This window comes from Nelumbo lutea, chromosome 3 (assembly GCF_056320005.1).
Source record: "Nelumbo lutea isolate HS-2025 chromosome 3, American lotus-T2T, whole genome shotgun sequence".
Lineage (NCBI taxonomy): Eukaryota > Viridiplantae > Streptophyta > Magnoliopsida > Proteales > Nelumbonaceae > Nelumbo > Nelumbo lutea.
The window spans coordinates 44724923-44741898 of NC_142686.1; the positions used below are offsets into that span (position 1 = coordinate 44724923).

Consider the following 16976-nt stretch of genomic DNA (forward strand, 5'->3'; position numbering starts at 1 on the left):
AGGAGCCCCAAGCCCCAGACCATACGACAGAGGATCTGCCTAGGGAGCCCGAAGTGACTCCACCGGTGCACGAGACTACCGGGGCGCCTTTCGCTGAAACCACTCATACGGGCGCTCCTGCGTACTCAAGTGCTCCTTACTCCGGGTCTGCTCATACGCGGGCTGGGCCCTCAGGCTCGGGAGCTCAAGGGGAGTTTAGGAGCGTGTTGATGCCGAACTACGCTCTTCAAAAGAGTAGGGATGCTACTTTCCCCGAGGAGGTCGCGGCGTGGACCGATCTTCCCTTGAATCAGGTCGCTTGCCGCGCCGTAACACATGCCATGGTGGTAAGTGAGATGCCGTCTTCCTTTTTTATTCTGTTGCTTCTGCTGTTATTTGCTCACTTGTTTCTTTTGGTTGGTGAATTCTTCAATTCATGCCTTGGCTGCCCAAGTGGAGAGGAGCTCGCGACAGGCGCGAGCTGCTGAGGCTGCTGCTCATGTGGCTGAAGAGGCCTTCCGTGCTGCAGAGGCAAATACCCGGGCTGCTGAGGCGGCTGCTTACGCTGCTGAAAAGGCTGCTCGCATCGCGATGGCCAGACAGGCGAGGTCTCAGCGTGACGCCGAGGCCATGGGGGTAGTTGTCAAGCACATGGCGGACTTAAAGTTGGATTTGCAGCATCAAGTCGAGTATCTTCAGGAAGACATTAGGGAGAGAACACAGATTTTCTCCCAAGGCATTGAAGACGCCAAAAAGAAGGCAGTTGAAGACTACATTGCCTCCCCGCGTTTTGACGATCTGATGGTGGACTCTTACAGGAGGGGGTTCAAGTTGAGCCGGTGGATGATCCGGAATACATACCCCGACCTCGATGTAAGTGCCATAACCACTTCGCGCATAACTCAGGAGATGGCCAATGTTGCCGATGGCGAGCCGGACTCTGAAGGAGAGGTAGGGCCTTCGGGTGTTGTTGAAGTGCCTTCCAATGGCGAAGAAGTTGCTCCGGGCATGTAGTTTTTTTTTTTTTTGCCAATGTACTGTTTCTTGCAATGGCGTGTCTTTTTCCCCTTGCTCATCTTCCCCGAGTTGTTTCTTTGCTGGGTTTTTAGATTTCCGTGGTCTTTTACGCCGCGAACTGATTTTTTGCCGAGCTAATAATGTGCTGAAGTTCCTCGGTTTGCCTTGTGGCACGGCCTGACTTTGTCCACTTCGCTAGGTGGTTTATAGGTAGTATCGCCTCAAGTTCACGATGTTCCACGTTCGGCGTACTCGTTTGCCTTCCAAGGTTTCGAGTTCATATGCGCCCCCGAGCGCTGTTTTTACTTTATAGGGACCTTCCCAATTAGGTCCAAGCTTGCCGACGCCGGGTTCGGGCACCATAATTTTCCCGAGGACCAGGTCACCGACTCGGAAGCTTCATCGCTTTACTCTGCTATTGTAGTAGCGGGCTACCTGCTGCTGGTATGCCGCTGTTCGGATGTGCGCGAGGTCCCTTACCTCGTCCAGTAGGTCGAGGTTGGTGCGTAACTCGTCTCCGTTCGTCCGATCGTTGTATGTTTCTAATCGCAACGTTGGTATTTCGATTTCCGCCGGGATCACCGCTTCAGTGCCGTAGGTGAGGTTGAAGGGGGTTTCTCCCGTGGCTGCTTTTTCGGTCGTTCGGTGAGCCCATAAGACACTTGGTAGCTCTTCGGCCCACAATCCCTTAGCTCGATCCAGACGTGCTTTAGTCCGCATAGGATGGCTCTGTTCATTACTTCCGTCTGACCGTTTGCCTGTGGGTGCGCGACTGACGTGAAATTTTTCCGAATCCCCATGTCCTGGCACCACTCTTGGAACTTGATATCCTCGAACTGTTTGCCATTGTCGGAAATTAGAACCCGAGGTAATCCGAAGCGACAAATTATGTTCTTCCAAAAGTAGTTCTGTATGTTTCGGGCCGAAACAGTTGCCAGAGGTTCGGCATCTATCCACTTCGTAAAATAATCTACCACAACAACTAAGAATTTTCGCCCGCCTGCTGCTGGTGGGAATGGCCCGAGGAGGTCGATGCCCCATTGTGCAAAGGGCCACGGGCTGGCGAGGAATTTGAGGTCGGAGGCAGGTTGTTGGTGGATGTTAGCGTGCTTCTGACACTTGTCGCATTTTCTAACGAGCTCGACAGCTTCTGCCTTCATCGTTGGCCAATAGTATCCTTGTCGAAGTGTCTTTTGGGCGAGTGCTCTGCCCCCCAAGTGTCCGCCGCATAGGCCTTCATGAGTGTCGCGGAGTACAAACTCGGCTTCGGTAGGTCGCAGGCACCGCAAATAGGGGAGCGTGTACGACCGTCGGTATAACCGTTCGTCTATTATGACATATTTGGCCGCCTGGCGCTGCACCCTTTTGGCGGCATTGCGTTCTATAGGGAGGGTTCTGTCTATCAGGAAGCTCGCGAGTGGATCGATCTAACTCGGCTCTGCTTCTAAGATGGGAGCGACCTCCTCTGTCCCCCCCAGAATACTAGGCCGAGGTAAGTCCTCTATGTACACTGTTCTCATATTGTTGTGACTCGTGCTGGCTAACCGGGACAGGGCGTCGGCCTCAGTGTTTTCGGACCTCGGGATTTGCCTGATGATGTGTGACCGGAAGTTGAGCAGGGCTTCTTTTACTTAGGCCAAATATGCGATCATGGAGAGATCGCGTGCTTCGTATTCGCCGGTAACTTGGTTTACCACGAGCTGAGAATCGCTGCAGATGACCAAGTGTTTTGCCTTCAACTTTCGCGCTAGGTCCAGCCCGACGATTAGTGCTTCGTACTTTGCCTCGTTGTTGGATGCCGCGAACTCAAAGCGTAGCGCGTACTCTACTTTTGTGCCGCTCGGGCCGCACAAGACTATTCCAGCTCCGCTGCCCTACCGGTTCGAGGAACCATCAACGTGAAGGATCTAGGGCTCCTCATCCCAATTTGCTCTTCGCCTGATCAGGAGAGATGCCACACTGGATGTTACTTCATGGGGTTCGAACTCTATGGGCTCAGGAGCTCCGGGATCGCCGCAAATGGGGACCTCGGGCTCGACCTGCGGGGCTTCGTGGCTGAAAGTGCACTCGACGATAAAATCTGCCAAATCTTGGGCCTTGATAGCGGTTCTCGGTTTGTACTGGAGATCGTACTCGCTGAGTTCGATGGCCCATTTCGTCAGTCGACCGGAGACTTCGTGTTTGAGTAAAACTTGTCTGAGAGGCTTGTCAGTTAGGACGATGACTGTATGAGCCTGGAAGTACGGGCGGAGTTTCCGAGCTGCTGTTACTAGGGCGTATGCTAGTTTTTCTATTGCCGGGTACCTTGCCTCTGCTCCCTGCAAAATCTTACTAACATAATATATGGGTCGTTGGACCCGGTCTGTTTCCTTTATTAGTACCGAACTGACCGCCTCGTCGCTCGCCGAGAGGTACAGTTGTAAGACCTCGCCCACCTCGGGCCGGGCTAAGGTTGGTATACTAGCGAGGTAACCTTTTAGTTCGTCGAACACGAACTGGCAGTCCTGGGTCCATTCGAACCCTTTGCCTTTGACTGCCTTGAAGAAGGGTAGGCAACGGTCTACTGACTTGGATAAGAAGCGGCTTAGAGCGGCTATGCGGACGTTTAGCCTCTGGACCTCTTTTACTTTCCGAGGTGGTTTCATATCTAGAACGGCTTTTACTTTGTCCGGGTTGGCCTCAATACCGCGCCGATTGACAATGTAGCCTAGGAACTTGCCCGAGGTGACGCCGAAGACACACTTGTTGGGATTCAACTTCATGCTAAAGTGTCGCAGGATTTGGAAAACAGAATCTAAGTCTTGTATTAACTCTTGTGAAAACTGAGTTTTGACGACCATGTCGTCTACATAGCACTCTATCTTCATACCAATCAGGGGCCGAAACAGCTTATTTACAAGTCTTTGGAAGGTTGCCCTGACGTTTTTTAGTCTGAAGGGCATGATTTTGTAGCAATACAGGTCGAACTCGGTAATGAAGCTGGTTTTTTCCGCGTCGGATGGGTCCATCCTAACTTGGTTGTAGCCCGAGTAGGCGTCCAGGAAGCTTAGCAACTCGTTTCCCGAGGTCGCGTCCACTAGGCGGTCAATTCTGGGGAGGGGGAAGCAGTCTTTCGGGCAAGCTCGGTTCAGGTCGGTATAGTCGACGCACATGCGCCACTTGCCGTTTGCCTTTTTTACCAACACCGGGTTGGCCACCCAGCTCGGGTAGTGGACTTACCTTATGAAGTTTGCCGTGAGGAGCTTCTCAACCTCCTCGTCGATCGCTCTCCAGCGTTCTGGGGCTAAGTTGCATTTCTTCTGTCTAACGGGTCTGACTACAAGGTCAGTATGAAGCTTGTGAGTTATCAGTCCGGGGCTAATGCCGGGCATGTCGGCCGCGGACCAGGCAAAAATATCTAAATTTTGGAGTAAAAAACTTACCAGTTCGGCTCGTAGGGGATCTTCGATGGAAGCTCCGATGCTTAGTGTGCGAGCTGGGTCCGTAGCTGAAGCCTGGATTGCGACTGTTTCCTCCGTGGGCGAAGATCGCTCCTCACCTTGCTGCACCGGCCGCTTCAGCTCGAGGTTGTCGGCCGTCTTGGTTTTTCCCTTTAGGGCGGCAACGTAGCACTTGCGGGACTCGAGCTGGTCGCCCCACGCTACCCCTATACCGAAGTCCGTAGGGAACTTCATGGCCAAATAGTAGGTGGAGACCGTCGCCCGTAGGACATGCGTGATCGGCCGCCCTATTATGGCATTGTATGGGTAGGGGGTCGCGACTACCAGGAAATCATGGTTGAGTTTGACCGCATAGGGCCATGTGTCGACTTCCACAGGGACAGTTATTTTCCCGAGGGGCCTAACTTCCTCTCCGCTGAAACCTACCAGGGGAGTGTTCGCGAGCTTCAGCTCGCTCCTCTTTAACTGCAGCTGGTCAAATGCCGATTTGAAGAGGATGTCCGCTGAGCTGCCCGAATCTACGAGCACACGCCTGACCTCGAAATCGCTATTCCTTAGCTTAATGACAAGCGCGTCATCATGGGGGTAGTGGACTCCTCGCGCGTCGTCCTCCGTGAAAAAGATTGGCTCTTCGGTCTTTGGCCTCTTTGGGCGGTTCCTTTCTTCGAGGGCCACTTCGCGAACTGAAGTCTGGGCTGCTGCCGAGGTACACCCCGCTACTACGGATCCTCCCACTATTACATGGATGGTTCCCCGAACTGGCCTCTCTTCCGGAGGCTGCTTCTGCAACGGTTCGGCAGGTCTGTTGCTAGACTCGGGTGCATCATTTTCTTGCTCCCCTTGCCGACCTGCTTTATTGTTATTGTTGTGCTGTACAAAATTTCTCATGTATCCGCGACGGATGAGTCCCTCTATCTCGTCGCGGAGGTTATTACACTGTTCGGTGCTATGACCATGGCCTCTATGGAAACTACAATACAAATTCTTGTTTCTATCGTTCGGATTTCCCTTCAGGCGAGGTGGCCACCTAACGTACGGAGCGTCTTTGATCGTCATTAAGATCTCTGTCCGCCTCGTGTTCGACGGCGTGTAGTCCGTCTGAACTGCTAAGGGGGCCCGGAAGGACTGGTTCGGCTTCAGCTCCCGGATCGGGTTTTTTCTACTCACCGGGTTGGGGAGCTCGCCTTCTCTCTTTCTTTTCTCATTCCCGCCTTCGGTTTGTTGGTTGATCTCTTCCTCAGTCTTCATGAACTTATCCGCGAGTTTGAGGAATTCGGCCACGGTCGCGGGCTGGTTGGCCACCATGTGCCATTTGAACTCTTTGTGCGTCACCCCTCTTTTGGCTGCCGCGAGCTGCACTTCGGGGTCCAACCGTGGTATTTGCAAGCATGCCTCGTTGAACCGCTTGATGTAGCACCGAATAGACTCTCCTTCTCTGTGGACCACTCCGAAGATGCTTTCCTCTGTTCTAGGGCACCGTCGGCTGGTGACGAAGTGCGTGGTGAAGACTTGCATGAATTGGGCCCAGCACTTTATCGACCCGGGGGCCAGGTTCCTGTACCAAGTGCGGGCTACCCCCCTGAGGGTGGTGGTAAAGGCCACGCACATGCACGATTCGCTAGCCCTGGCGAGGTGCATTTGCGACTGAAAGGCGTCAACGTGGTCGTTGGGGTCGAAGGACCCGTCGTACTTGTCCAGAGGTGGGAGTTTGAAGTGTCTGGGTAAGGGGACCTCCAGGAGTTCCGATGCAAGGGGGGAAGGAACGGAGAGAGCCGGGGTAGCCCCTACCTCGTCCGAGCTCGTGGCTTTGCCTCTGACTTCCGACAAGGCGCGGGTGGCGATCTGGCGGCTTCGCCGGCGCCTTCGCCGTTGAGCGGGCCTTGTGCCGGCGCTGCTGGCCTCCGTGTTACCGACCTCGATGGGCCCAGAGTGCTGGTAGTCCGCCGCCAGGGCGTTGAATCAATTTTCGGTGAGTGGGAGCTCGGGCTTGGAGCGCCGGGGTGCCGACCTCGCGGGCGAGGTTCCCGACCCACCCGCAGGTTGCGAGGCGGGGATGACATTTCTCTCTCTTCGGCCTGGGGACGAGGCCTGGCTGTTGGGGTGGTTTTGGGGCCGGGAGGCCTTCGCCTGGCGGGGGCGCCCATCCTGCGGGGAGGCCTTGACCGGCCTCGGAGCAGGGTGGCGAGGTGGAAGTAGTGGTTGGTTCAGTGGCAGTTGGGGGAACTGCTGTTGGTAGTGATACTAGGAGATGTTGTGCAGCACTTGGTGCTGGTGAAGCTGGTGTTGCTGGAACTGTTGCATTTGGGCTTGCATTGCCCGTATGCATTGCACCAGGTCCGCCAACCGGTCTTGGCTAGCTGCCAGGGGGATGGCAGTTGGTTCAGTGAAAGTTGTCTCAATGGGGAGATGAAAGGGGACGTTTGTGGTAGGAGGGTTTACGGGTGCCACTGCTTGTGGCGTGTTCAGGATGGGGATCCCATCCGCCGAAAGGGGGATGGTGAACTGTCCAACGCACACCACGGGGACCTGAAGTTGCTCCCCGGTGGCGTTTGTCTCCGTGCCGCATCCGGTGTTGTTGGAGGAGGCCATGAGTATTGGGATTTTTAAACAAGAAAGGGGGGTATCGAAGTTTGGAGGGAGGCTTTTTAAGCGTTTTCCCACAGACGGCGCCAATTGATGGAGCGCGATCCGGCTGGTCTTAGCGGTCCGCCGCCTTGCTTTCGAACGAGGTAGTCGGGATCCTGAAACGGGAGAGATGGGAAAGCTCCGGGGGGAACCCGGTGTATAGGCTCCGAAGCTCAAGTTAGAATCTTTCAAAAGCAAGGTAATACCAGATAGCGCAAGGTTTTTGCATACCTCTCTTATCGGGGGGGGGGGGGCAGGGGGCTCTTATAGTCGCTTCGCGTACTCGCCCCGAGGCCCTTGTCAGATCGGGTATGATTACTCTGGCGTTTGTCAACTCTACTGTCGTCCCTTCTGCTGAGACAGAACCGTCACTGCCTAACCGTCACTGCTTAACCGTCCAACTAGAGATGGCGGCGTCAGTGGCGGTGGCAGGTGGCTGTTTAGAGTGCAGCTGCCAAACGTCAGATCCCAAGTCAGTCAGGCGTGGCACCCTCGGGCACGGAATTCTCCGGTGCCAGGCGTAGTACGACTTGTTTGGCTTTGGTGCCTAGAAGATGATGTGAAGTGCTGAGCGATGCGGTCTTGAGCTCGGAGGTATCCCGAACTGTAACAAGGTGGGTCAGTTCGACGAAGTCTGTCCCGAGCTGTTACAAGGCGGTCAGTTCGGCGAAGTCTACCCCGAGCTATTACAAGGCGGTCGGTTCGGTGAAGTCTACCCCGAGCTGTTACAAGGCGCAGTTCGGCGAAGTCTATCCCGAGCTGTTACAAGGCGGTCAGTTCGGCGAAGTCTACCCCGAGCTGTTACAAGGTGGCAGTTCGGTGAAGTCTACCCCGAGCTGTTACAAGATGGGTTAGTTTGGCGGTGTGCTCTTGCCGCCTAGGCTTGACCCCTTTTGCCGAGCTGTCGTTTCTGCCACGTGTCTCATAATAAAGAGGTCGAGCCAAATTTTCCTTCATCAATTTTCATCATTAATAAAAATATTTATTACATTTCATAGTTATTTACTTTAATTTTTTATTATTTAATTATGGCATTATTTATTAATCCATTTGACACAAAATGGTTGAATTGCTTACCCACCCACCAGGGGGGAAGAAAGTGGTTTTGTTTTCAAATTACTTTTCAAAATATTTATTTTTATATTATTAAAAGTAATATTGTGGATTTAATTACAAGAATTTAATGATGAGAAAAATATATCTTAAATATATGATTTATTGAGAGAGAATAGGAAAATATTTTTATTTCCAATTGGTTTTAAATTTTACATTCAATTTCCATCATTAATAAAAACCTTTCTTATTTATCATACTAATTATTATTTAAAAATGTTCCTATTTTTTTTTTTAATTTTTTTTTCAATCTATTTTTAATTTTATTATTTAATCGTGGCAACATGGATTAACCCATTTGACCCAAAATGATTTAATTTCTCACCACTACCTAGATGAAAACACTATTTTTTGCTAGGTAGATTTTAAAAGTATAAGTTTTATGTTATTAGAATTATTAATTTATTAAGTATGGATTTAATTAATAGAACTTAATAATGAGGAGAAACAAAAATGATTTAAATATGTGATTGGATGAACATGAATGCAAGTCAATAACTTAAATGTTGGATTTATTGAGAGAGAAATGAATGCATTAAATATCATTAAATTACTTCTTTTCAACTCATTAATATCAAGAAATGATTACCCTATTTGTCCTCATTTTTTATCAATAAATTTAAATATATAGGGATAAATTTTGTCCTTAAAAAATTCTTGAAATATTACTGAGGCCATTCATGCTTTTTAAAATAGTATAGATAGATATAGATATATATTAATGCAAGAAAGTGTAAATATGCTGAATGCAAATTCTAGTTTACTTTTGCTTTAAATTTGATTTTATCTTCTTTATTTATAAGAAGTAGCAAAACAAGGAGTAATGTGATATAATCCCAAAGCTCATATGAAAGAGAATGAAGGTAGGCCGAGGGTTATCTATTTGGGTGTGAGGTAGGAAGCAAGACAATCTAGTCCCCACTTTATATGACAGAGAATTGAGATAGGAGGGAAGGTGATGCAAATTTTGCATCAGTTTTCAAGATGCAAAAATTGCAGACAATGAGTGCAAATGAGATAAAAAGTACAAAATTTTTTTAGGCTCAGTTTAGAAGGAATACAAATGCAGATATTTAGAGTGCAAAACCTTACTGTACATATTTGTATTTGTACTCCTTCCAAACTAAGCCTTATTAAAATCACGGTTACAAACAAATAAATGCAAAATTAAACCAAGGTGCAAAATTTTTATCTAGTTCAGACAGAATTACTTGGATCAGGTTGATGGTTTGGTTTTAAGGTGTTGGATCCCGATCCAACGGCTTAAATCTTAGTGATAAGCTAATAAAATAGACGGATGATTCACATTATTGGTCATAGTTAGAGGCTGTTAAAGAGATGAGAAAACTGGAAAGTAGGAGAAAAGGAGGATTTTGAATTTCATTGCAAAACAAAGAAATAAATGACGGGAATTGCTTTGGACCTTGACCATAACTTTCTAAGCTAGGAAGATCTAGGAGAACCCTCTTTAGGGAAAGCTTGTCCCTTCCGATCTCGACACGTGGCATAAGACTGGTGAGTGAGGGACAGAAGATTTGATTTATCTTTTCAAGACACTGATGAATTGTCCCGCCGTTCCATGCTTTGCTTTAACACAGCCCAGGAATAAAGCTAAGGATGATAAGTAACAGCGTCTAAAGTTAAAGCTCTCCAGCCTCTCCTCTCCCCTATCACCGTCTACACCAAGTAACCACTCCCAATCGAATCAGATTGGTCACTGGTAACACCAGGTAACCAGTCGGCCGTGCTTGGCAAGACAAATCCACGTAATAAACGAGGCCTTTATAGTTTATACAAAATACAGTATACTTTGACGGGATTGCAAATTTTCAGATATTCTCAACCAAATTTTGAAAAAAGAACTGATGTTTTACCTATAATTACAAAAATGCTACTCTGTGATTCTTATTAACGTCTGGACCTGGCTGATCTCTTGGCCCCGCACCCGCTTAGGATTTTTAAGATTCTACATATACAAGATGGATGGTCTGATTTCATTGGATGGATCATAGATGTGGGGCCTATCCAGTGATGTTTAATGGGTAGCTGTTTTGTTTTGACGAGTTACGACTTACGAGTAGCGATAACAGTTAACGGTTAGGAGGGGGGATGATGGGAATCCGTCAACTTTGCCGTTAATTAACGGCGGGGATGACGTTGGTTATCTAGCGCTATAAATAAGAGAGCCGAGTGAAGTGAAATTATGTTTATTTCTGGTCGAAACGAAAAATCAGGAGCTGAAACAGCTGCGGAGGCTCTGTGCTTTCGACCTTAAAAAGGATTTCCAAAAACCCGCTGAAATTTTGCCGTGAAATCGCCGGAATATTGCCAGTTCACTTTCTCTGGCGAAGATATTAGGAATCTGTTCGAAGAATTTTCTTCTAAAATTGGTAATGGTTCAAAATCTACACGGATTCTTCGTAGCTGGAATCCTGCGATTCCTTTGTTGTCTTCCGCTTTGTTTGTCGCGCTGGTAAAAGTGAATAGAACTGGGAACTGCCTTTTGAGAGGCTTCAACTGAAGAATGTTGAGACCTCTTAAGCAATTTTGGCTTGGTATGAGGCATTCCATGAAATAGATGAAGGTGAGAGATGTGGTTGAGAATTTGGTTCATGCTTTTTTGCTTCCCTTATACCAAAAGATTGATCTTTTCTTTCTTTTTCTGAAATGTCTCGAATCTGTTCTGCTGATTGATTAAAAATGGTTGTTAAAGAAGCTACAGGACTGAGAGATACTACGAATCGAAAGTTTTGCCGTTTTCATCCACAAGCTAAACCGCTTCCAATGTGGTTTCGTAGATATTAATTTTCTGACGTTTTCAGTTTTTTTAGGGTTTTCATCATGATTCTTCTTTAAAAAGTTCAAAAGCCTCACTGAAGATCAATGACGCTTTGTTTCTCTCTTCATGTTTATCAGATTGTATAGAGTGACCAAAACAGAGACAGTGAACGAGAAGAGTTTAAGTCTCTGCAGCGAACGAAGCTCGTCAAATCATTGCCTGTTGATGCAGATCTAATCGTTGTCGATAGACAAGAAAGTACGAGAAGAGAAGCAGGGAACATCTTTAAGAGAGACGTTTGAGTTTTAAAGTGAAGAAGGTTATATCTGTTTCAAGAGAAGAAGAGAAGGAAGCTCGTTCTCAACAGGGTAAGTGATTTTTGTTGCAAGCTAAGGATCAAATCTAAACGCCAGAGTTTCTTTTCTGTCTTTTTTTTAAAGCTTATTTCTCCGTCATTTCATTAATGGAATGGAATGCTTTCATCACTCGACAGACGGAGATTTCAAAACCCGATTACTGGATCACTCATCGATCAGAGAGAGATTCCAATCCTTCTCTCACTTTTAGTTTCTTGAAGATTGAAACTTAACATAAAATAATCTGAAAATATTATTATATATTTCTAAAAAATTAGTTTCTGTTCACCATCAGAAACTTCGGCTCTCAAACTCCAAATTCTTTATTCGGTCGCTGTGCACTAAAACGCATTGATTTGCTCTCAAGTCTCTAGGCTGACTCTTCCCTGTGTCAAAATTCCTCAATTTTTTGATTGCTTCAATTATTGTCTGAATATTATATCAATTATTTCCTCTTGTCCCAAAGGCCATACCCTCTCCTTTTCTTTCTTTTTTTTTCCTAATAAATATAAATATATTCTTCGATGCATTGACCATAACCAATCCTAAACTTTCTTATTAGCTAAAATCTCCCAATGGGCAATGAATGCTGCAATGGTGATAAAATCCGGGGGTATTACGGTCATAGCAAATTTTGCAATGCAAGCTCATAGGGGCCCTTATCCCTACAATTTGAATGACAATAATGCCATCGAACATAATGAAAATCCTATTTGTCAACTGTGCAGGTGAGAGGTAAATAAAATAATAACAGAAGAGCGAACAAAAGAGTAAAGGGCAACTGTGACTCTGTGTGAGAGAGAGAGAGGATGTTAACATGTATAGCGTGTTCGAAGCAACTGGATGATGATGAAGATGTTGCGCGTGGCACTCCAAGTACGAAAGAAGCCGTCAAAAGTCTGACGGCGCAGGTTCGATTCCCTCTCCGTCTCTATTTGTCTCAGTCCATACTTCACATCTGTTGTTGCTTTAGTGTCTTTCTTCTTGTAAGTGGTAACAACAAAGCAGTTCTTGTGAGGCTGGGTACGGGGGACCATCTTTTATAATGATGCCTCTTTTTTTAAACAAACGTTGATGCTTTATTTTATTACCCAGGAACTGTATTCCTTAGAGAATGAATCAAAGCAAAAGTACCAATTTTAAATTGTTACTTTGCAATCCCCAACAAATCCCTGCAAATCCCACCAATCCAGCCTGCGTACAGAGGGAAATGAGAAATCAATTCATTGCTTTGTGGTTGACCCTGACGAGGTTCCCGTTTGACCAACAAGTACGCCATGTCCACTCCTGGTCAGTTAACCATCAAATGCAATTAAATGCCCACTACCCTCTGCCCTTTACACAGCCACATTCATCTTTAGATTGTTTTTTACTGAAATGCCCTATACCCAGATCAGTAATGCATGCCTGTCTTTACTCCATATTCATGCGTGACTTGGGAATTAGGATCTGTTTATGGCAAGTTTTGGGTAATGCCCCATTGCTCCGTTCCCACTACCCACTTTTCAGATAGGGTGGGACTTGGGAAAGCTCTCTTCAGTCTCTTACGGTTAGATGCTAGAAATAATCAACCATGCAAACAATGCATCCTTCGCCAGCCCTTGCCAACCGAGGAAATCAGAATTCAGAAAGCTGGAGTCGATAGGTCTGGCCTCGCTTCTCCAACCCATGGATTAGGTCCAATATGGGTAGGGTAATGCCAGGTGTTCTTCATTGTGCTTTTTTCTTCACACGTGACATACCAAAACCAGCAGTACTGTACTTAATGCCTGCAGGCCCTGCACCATGATTAATCATCCGACTATTTTGCTTTGGATGTTATTGGGGATTCAAAAGATATTGGGGGTAATAGAGACATTATAATGTAAAATAATATAGTATTTGTACATAGGATGATCTTACGGGGGATCTTGAGAAAAGACAACACAGTGGAGCATTTTTGGTGGGACCCGCTCGAGAATTCTTGTCGACCCACTGCAGTTCACTTGTTCGACACAATACATTACCATGTTTCTATATTGCTCAAACCCATCACCATCACTACTATTAGTGGGGTGTCTGACCCATCAAGCCCATTAGGGGTCCCACGGTGGGACTCCCACTATATCATTGCGTCAGATCAGTAGACCGATCCTGCCCGTTGAATCTGAATATATTTGTTCACAATGTTGTACAGATTAAGGACATGGCGTTAAAATTCTCAGGCGCATACCGGCACTGCAAGCCCAGCACGGGCTCAGGCTCCAGCAGCAGCAGCAGCAGGAAGGGCCAGAGACCTTACCCAGACATCGATATGGCCTCAGAAGGGTTTCAATATTATCCACATCTGCGGACCGGGAGCTCCAGTTCGACGCCGGCGTGGGATTTCACTAGCGTTAATAGGGAGAACCTGGGTATGGGGTCAGACTCAAGGTTTAAAGGGATGATGTCAAGCGGTGATCGAACCCCTGGAGGGCTAGAATCCGTGTATGCACAGTCTTTCGATGTAGTACTTGTCGACGAGGATGAGCCCAAGGAGTGGATGGCCCAAGTTGAACCTGGAGTTCACATTACCTTTGTTTCTCTCCCTCAGGGTGGGAATGATCTAAAGAGAATTCGCTTCAGGTAAATATACGGCACTGCAGACCTCCAGGTTCTACGTTGTTAGACCTAAAATCCAGTCAAATATCCAGTTTCCACATTACTAATTACTATGTGATAGGAATTCACCTTCGAGGGTGATCCAGCGTCCATTGCTGGGGTTGGACTTGGCTTCTTGGCCATCTTATGAGAGCTAATGAGTACTAGACTGCTTTCGATAATCCATTGATACCTGGCACAGTGCACCAAAATCATGGGTCATTCCTTTTAATGAAAATTATTTGGTGATCAATGAGTAATGCCTCCATGTCGACTCGCAAGATCATGTACCAAACGCTCCAATATTATATTAGACTATTGGTTGCCTTATGGGCCCTTAATTTGGATGACTAGGTCAGGATTCAATTCAGATATCCTAGTTACCCCTGTTTGAACGCCATATCTACTGACGACTTTAGTTGTTCTGTGTTTTTGCAATGAATTGCTGTGTTACCAAATAAATAAATAAATAAATAAAATTAATCTATCAGTGCTGATTATGTGGTTGTCTTCCTTAGCCGGGAGATGTTCAATAAATGGCAAGCCCAGCGATGGTGGGGGGAGAACTATGATAGAATCATGGAGCTCTACAATGTCCAGAGATTCAACCGTCAAGCTCTTCCTACGCCTCCCAGGTCTGAGGATGAGGTAAACCATCTTTGAACTTTGATTCTGCATTTCGATACTCTTTTGTTTCTCTTTTTTTGGATAGCTTATTAGTTCAGGATGGTGCTAGGACCTAGGATGCAGTCATAGATATTCCAATGAACGGAGCATTCATCATTGAATAAAACCAAAGTGTGAAATCAGTTTAAATAGGTGTAAAAGATTAGCAGGAAGGGTCTTGAATATACAGTTGTCATCCGTGTAAATGGGTTTTCTTTGAGTTGCGTCTATTTGCTGGGAAGCGCCATACACAAGGTCGTGTATCATATATTTATACTATTAATTACTGCATGCTCTTGTCTAGCTTCAGCCAAAGCCTTTCTGAAATACATACTAGATATATTGTTGTTGCTCAATTTTCTCTTGGCTTGAAAAGCCCCTTCATTCATTCATCAATTGTTTACCTACTTTGGTTGTAGAGAGATTCGTCCTACTCAAGAATCGGATCTGCAAGGGAAAGCCCCGTAACTCCACCATTAAGCAAGGAACGTACACCAAGGCACTTTTATAGACCACCTAGCAACAAAGGGTACTTCCCTTCTGACCCACTAGAGCACGGAGGCCAACACTGTGGCGCTGGTCCAAGTGCCTATGGCTATGGCGCAGGATTCAAGGGAGAGACATCTTCCGTCGATGCATCACGAACGACAACGTCGTCCAGAGATGAAGCCTCTGTTTCTATTAGTAATGCCAGTGATCAAGAGACGGAGTGGGTCGAGCAAGATGAACCCGGTGTATACATTACTATCAGACAATTGCCGGATGGCACCAGGGAGCTCCGGCGCGTCAGATTCAGGTAGAGAAGCTTCACCCTGTTTAGTTATTATTTATAACAAGAAGTTGGCACGTTACTTACGCATCAATTGTAAACTTTATCTTGTATGTAGCCGCGAAAGATTTGGTGAGGTGCATGCGAAGATGTGGTGGGAAGAGAATAGAGAAAGAATACAAGCCCAGTACCTCTAAATTATTACTTTTACATACACACACTGCATCGTTAGGTGGGAGAATTGAAAAACACAGGTATCCTTCAGTATATGAGAACTGATACACGGGCATCCTCAAACTCAATATATTTGTCTTCCTCGATGGATCCTTCATCACCTGAGAATTAACCAAAAGCGATTCGCCGATTCCTTTGTTAATTAGTTTTACTGTTTACGTTATTGCTGCCACCACTTTGTAAAATTTTTCGGTCTTGCTCTCTTTGTGAGTTTTGGCCTTGTGGTAGATGGGTTAAATGGGTGTCTCTTGTTTGACAAAGAGGCCTTTGTCTTCCATATTACACAATCAGAGCTTGCATTTTGTAACACACCTTTTATTGGATGAGAAATGGATTGGGTTCATTGATGGTATCACCTATCACGACGCTATGTTGTAGATTTCATCATGGGCAGACAACCATACTCGGCTTTCATGTATATGTACGGGAGAATCAGAAACCAATCAGCATCTTAGAGTTTGAGAACTTGGCAAGACAAAAAGGCATGGAGACATGGGCTTGTCTACAAGAGAGTTAATCCTGTCAGCGGATTGGGGGTGAAGTGCTGGAACCTAATAATGGACATGTCTAGTAAAATTACTAGATTATCCATCATTTTGTTATTTTTCATCATAGAATCTCAAATGGATAATCTATCAATTTTACCTTCGGCGCGGATTTTGGGGGTAAAGGCTGGAATCCAGAAATTTGAGAGGGTCTTTATTGAAGAACAACGTTTGGACTTTGGAGGGCTATGTTTTACCACCCCTAATCACAGGGTGTCTATTTTGTAAGAAAAGCGCCATTCAATGTCTATATTAGTCATTCATTTATGTCAAATACTCAAATAAGCAATCAGAATTGAGAAGAATGATGTGTATTCCACAATATCCATTCAATGTCAAAATTCAAAATTGAAAAATAGGGATGCAATTGAACTGAGCCGAGCTGACTGAACGAACTTCAGCTTGTTTAATCTTGCAATTGGTTCGGGTAAAATACTCTTATATTTGAATTCGAGTTTGATGCAGTTTGACCAAATATTTAATAAGTTCGAGGTTGACTTGAAAGTTTAATAAACAAGGTATTTTGCTTTCATTTTAGATAAAAATGTCACTGTGTGTAGTCTCGTAAATGTTTGGACTGAATATTTTATTGGTCCAAGACGAATTAAAAAAAAAAAAATTAACTGAGATTTGAACTTACACCAAACTCAAATTGACCCTAATCGAAATTCCACTCAACTATTAACTGAAATTTGAACTTCAACAACCTCAAATTGACCCTAATCGAATTTCCACTCAACTATAAACTGACATTTGAACTTAGCAACAAACTAAAAATCGACCCTGATCGAATTTTCACTAAACTATTTAATCTTGATTCAACTACACCCCTAT

At 46.0% G+C, this 16976-nt stretch overlaps 1 protein-coding gene across 1 annotated transcript; it reads left to right on the forward strand.

The window, feature by feature from the left end:
* The first annotated feature begins 10377 nt into the window (after positions 1-10377).
* LOC148864623 (protein BREVIS RADIX-like) lies at positions 10378-15959 on the forward strand. The gene is made up of 7 exons (XM_088975213.1): positions 10378-10758; positions 11091-11321; positions 12038-12220; positions 13486-13913; positions 14447-14576; positions 15014-15390; positions 15482-15959. Exons 3-7 carry the CDS (start codon positions 12119-12121, stop codon positions 15558-15560), a joined length of 1116 nt encoding a protein of 371 aa, XP_088831339.1. The 5' UTR covers positions 10378-10758; positions 11091-11321; positions 12038-12118; the 3' UTR covers positions 15561-15959.
* The last annotated feature ends 1017 nt before the right edge of the window (positions 15960-16976 follow it).

Excerpts from the sequence above, each read along its gene's own strand:
- LOC148864623 (XM_088975213.1), top strand. The coding sequence starts at position 12,119 with ATGTTAACATGTATAGCGTGTTCGAAGCAACTGGATGATGATGAAGAT. Across the intron at positions 12,221-13,485 it reads TCAAAAGTCTGACGGCGCAG|ATTAAGGACATGGCGTTAAA; the intron begins GTTCGATTCCCT and ends AATGTTGTACAG. Across the intron at positions 14,577-15,013 it reads CTCCCAGGTCTGAGGATGAG|AGAGATTCGTCCTACTCAAG; the intron begins GTAAACCATCTT and ends CTTTGGTTGTAG.